The 13,349-nt window shown below is 42.9% G+C and overlaps 1 protein-coding gene across 2 annotated transcripts; it reads right to left on the bottom strand.

Annotated features, from left to right (window-relative positions):
• Nucleotides 1-1,991: 1,991 nt before the first annotated feature.
• Nucleotides 1,992-11,202, bottom strand: LOC106565220 (uncharacterized). 2 transcript variants are annotated; one of them, XM_045691439.2, is made up of 3 exons: nt 10,879-11,202; nt 8,336-9,377; nt 1,992-5,751 (listed from the first exon to the last, which is right to left on the bottom strand). In XM_045691439.2, the coding sequence occupies exons 2-3, from the start codon at nt 8,570-8,572 to the stop codon at nt 4,528-4,530; spliced, it is 1,461 nt and encodes a 486-aa protein (XP_045547395.1). In that variant the 5' UTR covers nt 8,573-9,377; nt 10,879-11,202; the 3' UTR covers nt 1,992-4,527. The 2 variants fall into 2 exon arrangements, with proteins under 2 accessions (XP_045547395.1, XP_013987567.1); XM_014132092.3 differs by having other exon boundaries at nt 8,336-8,589.
• Between the last annotated feature and the right edge of the window lie 2,147 nt (nt 11,203-13,349).

Raw genomic sequence — 13,349 nt, 5'->3', positions numbered from 1 at the left:
ACAACCACCTGGCGCCCGAGCATGTCACAGAACACCTCGTTTACGAATGCCTGGAACACCGACGGAGCATTGGCTAATCCATAAGGCATCACCAAGTACTCGTAGTGCGCAGACATCGTGGGCCGTTTTCCAGTCATCCCCCTCCTGGATGCGGTTCAGATTGTAGGCACTTAGTAATAAAATAAAAAAACGGGCCTGACAGAGCTGTTCGATGGCGGGGGGGGGGGGGGGGGGGGGGGGGTAGCGTGACTTTGTGATGATGGAATTGTGGCCTCTATTTGGCCTAAATCCACAGAGTTTCACATTTATTAATTAATTCACTTTTTTTAAATATACAGATCCACACCAGTTGGAAAGTGATAACCAAAGAACTTAAAGGCCTCAATGAGCACCTGTAGGCCTGTCTACCTTTTGAAATCTTAACAGTTCAGATTGTACAATATTTGCCCAATATTCTCCAAAAAATGTTCAAGCTCTGGCAAGTTGGTTGATGATCATTTGCTAGACAGCCATTTAAGTCTTGCCATAGATTTAAGCCAAAACTGTAACTAGGCCACTTAGGAACATTCAATGTATATTTAACTCCCGTGTATATTTTGCTTTGTGTTTTAGGTAATTGTCCTGCTGAAAGGTGAATGTCTCCCAGCGTCTGTTGGAAGGCAGACAGAGCCAAGTTTTTCTCTAGGATTTTGCCTGCGCTTAGCTCTATTCCGTTTGTTTTTTTCCTTAAACGCCCTAGTCCTTGCCAATGACAACCATACCCATAACATGATGCAACCACCACCATGCTTGAAAATATGAAGTCACTCAGTGATGTGTTGCGTTGTTTTTTTCCCCAAACATAACACTTTGTATTCAGGACACAACGTTAATTTTACATTTTTTGCAGCATTACTTTAGTGCCTTATTGGAAACAGGATGCATGTTTCGGAATATTTTTCTTTACAAGCTTTCTTTTCACTCCATTCTCAGTTCTATCCACAGCCATTAAACTCTGCAACTGTGTAAAAAATACAAAAAATGAATATATATATATATATATATATATCACCGCTGAGGGATTTCTCCATGAGGCCAATGCAGATTATTTTTTTTTAATTATATATATATATATTTTAAAAAAAATTATAAAAAAAATAAATAAAAATAAAATCTGCATTGGCCTCATGGAGAAATCCCTCAGCGGTTTCATTCCTCTCCAGCAACAGAGTTCGAAAGGGCACCTGCATCTTTGTAGTGACGTGGTGTATTGCACAGGAGGTTGGTGGCACCTAATTTGGGAGGACAGGCTAGCGATAATGGGTGGAGCGGAATGGTATCAAATACATAAAACGCATGGTTCCCATGTGTTTGATGCCATTCCATTTGCGTCATTATGAGCCATCCACCCCTCAGCAGCCTCCTGTGGTTTATTGATGCCACCATCAAAAGCATAATTAATAACTTGAATGCTTGACTGAAGACATTTAAGCTTCTCATTCGTAATTCATTTGTAAACATTGAAACAATTAATGTGTAGTAGATGAGTGAAAATCTCAAATTCATTCTAAATTCAGGCTGTAGCAAAATGTCAAGGGGTGTGAATACTTTCTGAAGGCACTGGTATTGTGCTGGAGATAAAGTTGTAGTGTCCTTGAACCCTACAGATGGTCCAAAAAAAGAAAAGTACATCAGGGACCCCCCTATGGATAGAGCAAAATGGTTATCTGGGGGTCTACGGGAGTCGTCTGGAGTATTCCAGAAAGAAGAAAAAAAACATCTAGTAGGTTAATTACATCCAAAAGGTTATGTACAACTCTTGACCTGCCTTAAATGAAAATCATTTGGTAAAACTGGGGTGGAAATCCAATGTACAATATCTTGCCCATGTAATCAGCTCCAAGAAAGGTAGTCGTGCTATTAAACTTTGAGACAAAAATAAGAAAACGTAGGTACATGGTTAATTCTACACACTCTTCAAGTTGGATTAAAAAAAAAGAAATGCGCAAGGATCAGCGTATGAAAAAAAGTTTTATTCTCCAAAATGCTGGTACAAAACATTTAAAGTTTAAGGAATATATTGCACAGACTATTCAAAGGTTTCTATGTAGAAGGGACATGTTTCCTCAATCCCAGGTTTAAGGCACGATAGCCAGTTATACTGTCCATACATCAGCCATGATTTCACAGTGAAATGGAAAAACATTTAGGATGCATTTGGTCGTATTGAGATGCTACACATTTGAGACAGTTCATGCCCCCCCACCTTGACATATTTGCATGCATTTTTCCCCATTGGCATCTATGACTCAAGTTTCATTCTGCATCCAAAACCTGATATGTATATCCAAAATAGCCTTTCTAAATAATGTTCAGTATTCAGCCGATTCCAGTATCACAATGAGTAATATGTAGTCAGTGGCGTGTAGTAACGTAGAAATGTAGTAATGAATAAACCACATACCCGCTTTATTGTACTGCATCTATATTCAAAACAGTTAACAATCTTTGCTTAGTATTCAGACTCAAGTCTGACTGAACCCTACAGTCGACCCAAACCGTGAGAAAAAGAGATGACTCTTTTAGCATATCTCCGTTAGCAGAAGATCTATAACGTCTACCCTTCCCCACTGACATTCTAGACAATTCAGGAAATGGTGCTGACATTAAGCCTCACGAAAGAGCAGAAAACAAGGAGTAGCGAAGGAATGGGGATTTGTGCTAGTCACAAATCTATGTTAATAACACGGAATTCCATATCAGCTCCTCATGCATCTAGCTGTAAAAAAAAAAATCACCACCAGGGTCATTAAATGTATGGCACTGGTAACAGCTATAAAGACTAAGTTAGTCCCATTTAAACTGACCTATGACAGAAAAAAATTACTTCGCAGCAGCACTGTTTACGTAGTAGGGCCCAACTAACTTTGTGCAGCGTCGATTTGGCCATAATATGTATTATGAGAGATTGTTTCATGGAAACTACAACCGTATAAGAAATAGTAAAATACTCTAACGAGAGTATATACTTTGCTAAAACAGAGGGAAAAGAGAGAGGGAAAGGAAGTCAAGACAGTTTGCTTCTCAATAACTTACAACATTAAACACATTCAACATTAAAAAAAAAAAATCAATGAATTCAATACAACACTGACCAGATTGTCATCCAAGCGAACAACTACAGGCGTTTCAATTAAGACATATTTTGGTTTGAAATACAAGGACCGAATCTTAAGCCGCCAATGATTCGCTACTTGGGTCAATCCCTCTCCAAACAGGAGAGGCCCAAAAGCTTGAAATGTTTGTGACAGGCTTCATCCATAAAAGACTATGGCATAATAGGGCACTTATAGCAAGTGTTAAATTACCCTTAAGAATGAGGAGACAGCCTGGCGGCGTCACACAACTAAGCCTTTAGCTTCGCCGCAAAATTGATTTCTATAACAGGACCAATGTGACCTCCCGCCCCATCGTTCTCAAACACAGACAGGAATTCCACCTCCTTCACATCCACAATAAAAACAATACATCCCTGGAAATTGTACATGATGCATAAAGATAGCGCAGAAAGTAACAGACCAACAAAAATAAAATCATTCCTCTGTGTGTGTATACACACAAAAACAGTTTACCTGCTAAGATACTATTTTGGAAATAGGTTTAAATGAACATTTTTAAAAAAGAAAAAAAAGTTCATATTCTTTGCAACTGATTTAGTGTCTTAAAATGTAGAATCCATGGTGGCCACTTGTTTACAGTAGCTTTAAGGCAAGGAGAGAGGAGACAGACATTGGAGCTGTGCAGTCAGGCACACTGCAATACAATCAATTTCCCCTTCCGCCTGTCTTCCGGCACTGTGTGAAGATGTGGACATACTAAAAAAAGGTGAAAATATCTAAAGTGCATAAACTGTACTGGAGGAGCACAGCACCAGGGCTTGAAAACACACCTGTCTCAGCCCCAGGTACACCCTTGTTTAACCTTGGTGGGAATGATTGACAGGCTAGACAGCCCGAGATAAAAGTGACCTTCATACATTCAACCAAGTCCAGTATTGCTACTGATAAGCCTAGCTCTACTGGTGCAACTTCAAACTATACATTTTTTTTTTTTTTTAAATCACAGGGGAAGGAAATGTCCTCCTTGACCCCTTTTGGAAATAGTTGAGATAGTGGAAAAGGGAGTTAAAAACTACATTACAGAACTTGGTGTCGTCGTTCTTATGTAAACCGTCGCAACATTTAACCTATACTCTGAAATGTTGATTGAAAAACCATGTTGAAAGGTTCCACCCAGCAACAGCCTCCATTGGATAAAAGTTTTTAAAGTCCTGATAAAAATGCTTAAAAAGCACCGTCTTTAAAAACAATTGTCTTTCCATCCCTCGTATCCTTCCCAGCGCCTGATGTATGAACCGTATGCATGAGTTCTGCCATATCCAAACTGCAGAGCATACAGTGTCAGAGGATGAAGAGAACATAGTTAGGGGCAGTCTGAATAGGGATATGGTGCTCCCTCATACACACAGACAAGGGAGTGGCCGTGGCTCTAGTTGACTGTTTCGCTAACGGCGCGCAAGGTGTGCTGTGGCCCCCACACGGCAGCCATGGGAGTCTGAACCACGGTGGCAGGCTGTCGGACTGTAACGTCGCTGTGGACCACACTCCACACGCTGGGCACCGACTGGGCCCTCTGGACACTGCTGTTGGGGATAGAGGAGGACAAGGGCTGGAGGGAGGCTAGGCCCAGGAATGGGGTGAGGGCTGGTGGTAACGGTGGGGCCGGGGTTGGGACAGAGGTTAGGGTTGGGACTTGGGTAGAGCTTGGAGCTGGGATTGAGGTTGGGACACAGGACACAGTTGGCGCACCGGCAAAGGTTTGAACAGGGCTTGGGGCTGGGAGAAGGGGTTTGGTTGGGATTGGAGTTGAAGGTGGGACCAGGGAGAAAGTTGGTGCTGGGACGAAGGTTGGAAAAGGGGTCGAAACTGGCACTAGGACTGGCATTTGGGCTAGGTGGGGAGGCACATTTGGAACCGGTACAGAGGCCATGGTGAGTTTAGGTGCAGAGCAGACTGGGACATGAATTAGGACTGAAACTGGGGACACCACAGCCTTGTTCGTAGGACTCTGCTCTCTGGGCGAGTCAAACGTAGCTTGGCTTTGCGCCGGTGGAGTGGTCGGACCCATAGCACTGCTGCTGTGGCTGTAGCCACCTGTGGCTTCTGTAGTTGCCCTGCTCTGGTACTCTGGGAACAGCCTCTGACTCTCGTGCTCGGCGGCCCTCTGGAGAGCTGCATCCACCAGCAACCGCAGGTCACTGAAGTCCTGGCTGGGGCACAGCTCCGGAGGTGTGGGGGGCGGGGTGTTGAATAGCCCGCCAGTGGGGCTGGCGCTGATAACCTTGGAGCCATTCTCCTCGGCCTCCCTCCTCAGGAGACTCTGCATGTCCAGCTGCATCAGGGCCTGGACACAGTAGCCCTCTTGGCTGGGGTAGCCAGCTCCCAAAAGGATGGCAGTGGCAGTATTTCCCAAGAGGCTGAGGTCCAGTGTGGGGGCTGGTCGGATGACAGAGGGCCTGAGAGGGGGCAGGGCCGGAGAGGGGACTGAGGTGGGGCTTTTAGGGGAACTACCCTCGCCAAATCCTCCAGTGGCTGGGCGGCCCTCACCCTTCCCCGCCCGCCTGGAGATGGTGAACTGGGTGGGGTCTTTGCCATCCTTGCGGAGAAGGTCAGGGAGGAGGCGGCGGCGGGCATTGATGAACCAGTTGCATATCTGGAAAAGAGTCAGTAACTTTAACAACGCCTGCAAAAAAGAATCGGGGTGAATCTCAAAAGCCTAACAGATTCCCTGAAGAACCAAACTACAAGAACAGATGACAGTGGGACAGTTTATTAGGTACACCACCTCATTCACGAAAATGGATCGCCAGTCATGTGGCCGTGGCTCGCTATATAACGCAGGCAGACAGGCATCCAGTTACTGTTTGTTCGATTGAATGTTAGAACGGGTGACCTAAGCGACTTTGAGCGTGGTATGATAGTCAGTACCAGGCACGCCGGATCCAACAGCTCAGAAACGGCCTCCCTCCTGGGCTTTTCACACACGACAGTGCGAGAGATTGAATGACAATGGCAAGAATCATACAAGCTAACAGGCAGGCCAGAAAGACAAATAACGCCACAGTACAACAGTGGCATCTCAGAAACACAACTCTAGCTGATCCTTGTCAAGGATGGACTATTGCATCAGATGACCACACCGGGTTCCGCTCTTATGAACTAAAAACAAGAGGAAGCGACTCGTGGGGACGCGACCACCAACACCGGACAATTGAGGTGTGGAAAAACATTGCCTGGTCCGACAAATCCTGGTTCCTGTTGCGTCACGCTGATGGCAGTGTCAGGATTTGGCATAAGTAGCATGAGTCCATGGACCCATCCTGCCTGGTGTCAACAGTACAGGCTGGCATATAATAGCTCAAACTGGTCCGAGGGGTAGTTTGTTGGAATGAGACTTCCGCCCACATGTTCTCATTCTCCTGCTCTCCTCCAGGCCTTGTTTACTGCCATCTTGTGGTAAAAACCTCCCACACGCAGTGAGATGAGTGACCTCAGACAGCTGGCATTAATGAAGTCTCGGCTGAAAAACGCTGAGCGACAGAGCAAGTAGAGCGCAGCCAACCAGGGACATTTCACTGCAATGACTACACTATGGGTCTGTCAGCACTGCTCTAGCCCTGCTTGCTCTCTGCTCAGTCCAGGAATACCTCATGTCGCCACTCCTGGGGTGTGAATGTGTGTGTGTATTTGAGGAGAGGAAATGACAACAAATGGTCAGCCTACAAGGTGAGAAGGGAAGACTGCGGTGACCATGTCAAATTAATCTGTACAGTAGTACCTCACCCATGTGACATTTGAATATTGTTGTACACTAAGCTGTTGAGAAACACCCTAGCGATGAAGTAAGACGATAAGTACAAAGTAAATATCATGGGATGAATCTCTATTTAGCACCAGCCTGAAGTAGGCCTATAGGTGCTACGGCATTCATCTCCACGCACACAGGACACTTACAAGAGGCCAACAGAGAACACAATATCTGATAATGAAACCACCATCTTCGACAGAGTACGCAGTCACGGCTCCATCTGGGCCCCGAGTGTCTGCTATGATCAACTGTTTACACTACATCAGGCACTAATCTGGAACAATTGAACTGGAGGAAACTAAATCATTCATTTCAACTGTAATTGAGGGGAACATGCCAAAACCTGACCTAATACATTGTTAGACTAATTAAAATGCAAGTCAGACAACTTAAAAATCAAGCCCTGTTATGGTATAGGCTGTGTTGGTGTAGGGCTGGGTGATATATTGAATTCATTTGAATTTGTTTTTGCGCAAAATTCCAAATGCCTATATTGAGTTTATTTTTCGTTTTTAGGAGCATTTGTGTCCTCTAAACTTGTTCTGAGAAATTAAGGCTATTCCATGCGAGAAATTCCCAAGAAACTGAAGATCTCGTACGCCTTTGTGTAATACTCCCTTCACAGAACAGCGCAAACTGGCTCTAACCACAATAGAAAGAGTGGGAGGCCCCGGTTTCCACTGAGCAAGAGGACAAGTACATTATGGTCCAGTAGCAATTTAGCCAACAACTTATACTAGCTGTCTAGTCTGTTTTATAAATGTGCAATAAGCATAAAACAATTATATAAAGGAATTGGCAACTCGTTCTCAATCTGAGAAATTAGGTAGGCCACTTCAACATCTGAACAAAGTTGACAGGATAACGTGCTTTTCAAAAAGGGTGTGTTCATAACTTTTCAACCTTGTTAGCTAGCAAATAGATCCAAGTCCGCTAAACTTGAAATATAAAGATCAGCTGGATAAATCACTAGCACGTGGGCTTGAGACCTGTTCATTTTCTATAGCCCAATGCCCGTTACAAGAAGTTAGTCCGTATTGGTTAATTAATGTGCACTACCCCTTTTCATAAAAGGTCTTGAAAGACAGATTATTGCAACAAAAAAAACCAGATTATTGCTGACTGTTTGAAATGCAGTGCATTTGACCTTTAAAACCACAATGCTTATTTAGAGAAAACAATTTTTTTTAAGCAATCTTGAAACGCCAATAAATTAATAAATTAAATAATCTCCCAGCCCTATGTTGGTACTCTGCTACACAGCTCAAAGTTTCCACCTGGCAAAGGCTACTGTAGACCAAAATGTTGTCTGTGGACTGCTGCTTGATTAGGCCCAATTCAAGCATTTGGGAGCAAGAATTAACTCTAATTTGTTTAGTTGTTATTTATTTTAATAAAACGATTTAAAGACTGGTCCCGGTCCACTCACCTGCAGCACAGAAAGGCTGGTCTGATCTGACAAGCTGAGTTTCTCCTGCTCTGAAGGGTAGGCGTTGAAGCGGTGCTCGTACAGCCAGCTCCGCAGCACCTGCACCGCCTCCTTGGGCAGGTTGCCACGGCGACGCCGCTTACCCGAGCCCCCACCCCCTCCAGACAGGTCGAGGGTGGAGCTGTCATCCTCAAAGGGGTCACCCTCAGACATGGCTGACAGCTCCTGCTCTCGCATCCGCTCCTCTTCCAGAGCTGAGGACAAGGAGATGAGGTTTAGATGGGGCTGTTGAGTCTGTGCTAGTGTTTGTACTCATAGGCCAGGGTTGGACATTAACTTGTTATAGAATGTATTGCTTTCCCTCCAAATCAGAGACTGACAACCATCTACTTGTTGTGTAGGCCTGTGGTTGATCAGTATTTTGCCTACAATATGATCTATGATTTATTTCAGCAATGCGATTGAAACAAATCAGGTTACACCGATTGATTGGTAAGTGTAGTAGTTGACAACAAATGTACAAGCATGCATGATGAAGCAATGAGACACTCCCTCATTAAATTAAGTGATGAGATAAGCAAATTGGAAGAAAATAAATACAAAACAAGATTTGTCTTCCTTCCTCAAAATCGCTATATTTGTGGCACTGGGGAAGACCAACTCAAAATGGAGAATGGTTTCTCCCAGGGTATAGAATGCAGTAAATGTCTTTCTCTGGGTGAAATCTGACCCCTGAAGGCAGCTCCTGTCCTCACAAAAGGAGATCGTGTGCATGTCACCATCTCCAGCCGTGCAAGGGGCTATTTTCACCTTTGGCCAGGGAATTTAAGTCCTGGAGCAATTGATTTTAATTCAATGGTTAACAGAGTATGTGGTTAGCTACTAACTATAACCTTAAAATCAAGTTAGAAAATTTGCGCATGAATGGGCAAAATTTTAAATACGCTAGCTACCAAACTTGGTACCCATAAGAATCCGACTAGACGTGTATTACTTATCTCTAGTTGGAAGGGAGCTTTGCCAAGATCAAGACAGCGCCCGCCTGAGAAACGGGTCAGAAAACGTACAGTATGAGTTAAAAGTTGACACCTACTCATTCAAATTAGCCGACATTTGGCGTATTGTTTTACAGCAAGAAACGCTTAAATTCAACATGAGTTAATATTAAGGCTATGAGAGGTTATAGACCTAAAGTCAGTGTCCAGATTTCTCTTTAACCCATCTGCAAAGTATAGGGATGCTGTTCCCTTGACATGCCACAGGTCTATTTGAAGTCCCCTTCTTGTGACTCAAATGTGTAGAGCGCCTCGCAATCACACTGCCACCATCCTCTTTAACCACTTCACCAAATCTTTCCCAACATTACTTTTCTGGCCCTCCCTTCTCTTATTTTCTAAGATCAATTTCGCAGCTTTTCTCGTAACGAATTAAGAGTCATCCGTTTTGCCTTGGATCAAAATTCAATTGTTCGGCTAGTTCCCGAAAAGCATGTGGCGATTGTCTTGTAGTCTATTTAGCACGCGTACAGTCAGGACCTAAAATTTACTCAGTAATTCCAGATAGCCTAAAATAACGAAAGAAAAGCCTCCGTGTAGCCTATAGATAAAATGCACTATAATGGTACATTTATGAATTTAAGGTACTGTTCTCTTTTTACTCCCCCCCCCTTTATCCACAAAATAACCCACCCGCAGGTTACGAGTCAACTCGCGCATCACTAGTAGAGGTACACTCCTCCCACTCGTCTCCGTTGATGTGGAGTAGCGATATAAAAGTTAGCTAGAAAACTGCTATAAAAATCTATGGTAGCTACATCGTGGAGTTGTTTTACTTTGCTAGCTACAGTAACGTTACATGTCACACGCTGTTCCTGTCAAACCTCAACTTTCTCTTTGCATAACGTAAAAGGGCATATTTTTATACGGAGTTTGCTATCTAGACAAAATACCTTGACAAACTTAAGGCAAAGATGTGCATAATTTGAGTTTGTTAAAATGTACTCGTATCTTCAAGGCGGATTTAGCTAGCTAGTTTTAGGCTAAAGTTAGCAGGCTAGCTACCAAACAATGAGGCAAATTCGTGGAACTGTCTTGTTCTATTCAGTGTCGTCTATCGTGGGGTTAAGATTACTTTTGCAATGAAATCAAATAGCTACCGGAATGCTACCAATTTGCCAAATGCTAAAATAAGATGTAACATGAGAAAAGTATAAACTAATATTCAAAAAAAAAAAAAACGATAACTAAGTTGGCTAGCCATCTTCATCGTGTATCAAACGTACAAAGAACCCGCTGAACGCACGCCTTCGCGGATGCAGGATTGTTCTGTCGCTCCGCCAGATGGACACCATGCTTGCTTCCAAAGATAATGTAGCTGGCTCGCTGTCCCTCCAAATTCAAACACAAACACACGATGCATTTGCTCGCAACAAAAAAACGCATTCCATTTACACCCAAAAGCCGGGCACACTTGGCAAACTGTCAGGGTGATAATGAATGCCTGCCAATATTTTCTGTACTAAATTCCCACAAACGTATGCCTACCTCGTTTGAAGGGTTTCATTCTTTGTTGATGGCTTGTTTGAAAACACGCAGCTGTCGAAGTTCCTTGTAAAATGTGTGCCCCCGACCAAACGTTTGACGGGATATTTTCTTTCCAAGGTGTTGCACGCTTTTACTTTGCCGCTCGAGGGTTCAACTGTTCGTTCATGTGACATAAACGTGCTGCTCTTCAACAGAACAGTGTCTGTCCATCGCGTTTCGTAGCCTAGTAAGGTAGGACAAATACTGTAAATTACCACATTTGTGTTCTCTTTACCTGCACACAGCAACACCAGCTCCAATCTGACAGTCGAATATTTATTGATCCCGCCTCCTATACCAGTGCCCTCCAATCACGGCTCTTTGTTTCCAGTAGACAGGCCCGTGTCATCACTCCTGAGTGATTGACAGGATTAGCATTTAATTCAAAATTCAGACAGTAAAATATATATATATATTTTTTTTTATTATTTAGTTTCCGACATGATTGAAATTCCTTGGGCAGGATTAATCAACACACAAGCCCTCTCTTTGCCAACATGTTATAGTGGCCACTGGCCAGCAAAACAAGAGGATTTCCTCGTGTCGTTGGAATACTGCATTTATTATGTAACCGAAACGATCATGTTTTCTTGTTACATGAACGGGATAAAACAGTGTCGACAAAAACAGTGAGCCACTAATGGATGCAATAATGAAATCATATTCGGATAAAGTATTGACACAAGAACAGCAAAATCTTCCCAACAACGGCTGGAGAAAGTCGAGGCTTCCTCACCTTTATCCTGTAAACACATCCTCTTTCATTTGCAGGAATTTTCTCTGTAAAACTGTAAAACAGTGCTGTGGGGTTGCTTCTGAAAGGTTGTTGCCACTGCTAAATGACATGTCAGGAAGTATTCCATGTTTTTTCGCAGAATCCTCTGATTGACCAATAAATCAAACAGAACATTATGTAGGCCTACAGTTGTGTTTCAGAAGTCATGAAAAGGGAAGTTTTGGAGAAAATCTAATTGGCACTGCAGTCCAATTATTAACATTTGTTAACAATGAATTAAATATCAATACAGTTTATAATTAAACGACAGAAAATACATGAATATAGGCATAGTCAATGACCTATTTCAAAAAGACAGTAGGAATGTGCATTATGTGACAATACAATGGGAAACATGTATACTGGCATGGGAGATTAACCAAATGACTCACTACAGTTGTTATAGATTACAGTGGGTATCATAAATATTCAACCCCTTGGATTTCTTCACATTTTATTGTGTTACAAAGTAGGATTGAATTGTAATTTTTTGTCAACAATCTACACAAAAAATACCCTATAATGTCAAAGTGGCAGTAACATTTGAAATATATAAAAATTATTTAAAAATAAACATGAATATACTTTGATTAGATACGTATTCTCCCCGAGTCAAAACATGTTACAAACACCTTTGGCAATGATTACAGCTGTGAGTATTCTTGGAAAAGTCTCTTAGAGCTTTGCACACCTGGATTGTGCAATATTTGCCCATTATTATTTTCAGAATTCTTCAAGCTCTGTCAAAGTGTTGGGGATCATGGCTAGACAACAGTTTTCAAGTCTTGCCATCAGTGGTGACCTGTCATTCAGGGAAGGCGGTACAGTGCCTTCGGAAAGTATTCAGACCCCTTGACTTTTTCCACATTTTGTTACGTTTTAGCCTTATTCTAACATGGACTAAATAAACACAAATCCTCAGCAATCTACACACAATACCCCATAATAACAAGGTGAAAACAGGTTTTTAGAAATGTTTGCCAATTTATTAAATATAAAAACAAATACCTTATTTACATAAGTATTCAGACCCTTTGCTATGAGACAGAAAATTGATCTCAAGTGCATCCTGTTTCCATTGATCATCCTTGAAATGTTTCTACAACTTGATTGGAGTCCACCTGTGGTAAATTCAATTGATTGGACAGTATTTGGAAAGGAACACACCTGTCTATGTAAGGTCCCACAGTTGACAGTACATGTCAGAGCAAAATCAAGGCATGAGGTTGAAGGAATTGTCCGTAGAGCTCTGAGACAGGATTGTGTCGAGGCACAGATCTGGGGAAGGGTACCAAAAAATCATCCACCCCAAGAACACAGTGGCCTCCATCATTCTTAAATGGAAGACATTTGGAACTGCCAAGACACTTCCTAGAACTGGCCGCCCGGCCAAACTAAGCAATTGCTGGAGAGAAGGGCCTTGGTCAGCGAGGTGACCAAGAACCCGATGGTCACTCTACAGAGCTCCAGAGTTCCTCTGTGGAGATGGGAGAACCTTCCAGAAGGACAAACATCTCTGCAGCACTCCACCAATCATGCCTTTATGGTAGAGTGGCCAGACGGAAGCCTCTCCTCAGTAAAAGGCACATGACAGCCCGCTTGGAGTTTGCCTAAAGGCACGTAAAGACTCTCAGACCATGAGAAACAAGATTCTCTG

The sequence above is a fragment of the Salmo salar genome, chromosome 12 (genome assembly GCF_965601325.2).
Source record: "Salmo salar chromosome 12, fSalSal1, whole genome shotgun sequence".
In the NCBI taxonomy this organism is placed as follows: Eukaryota; Metazoa; Chordata; class Actinopteri; order Salmoniformes; family Salmonidae; genus Salmo; species Salmo salar.
The sequence above is the reverse complement of the archived record's forward strand: the minus strand, read 5'-3'. Positions and strand labels throughout refer to the sequence as shown.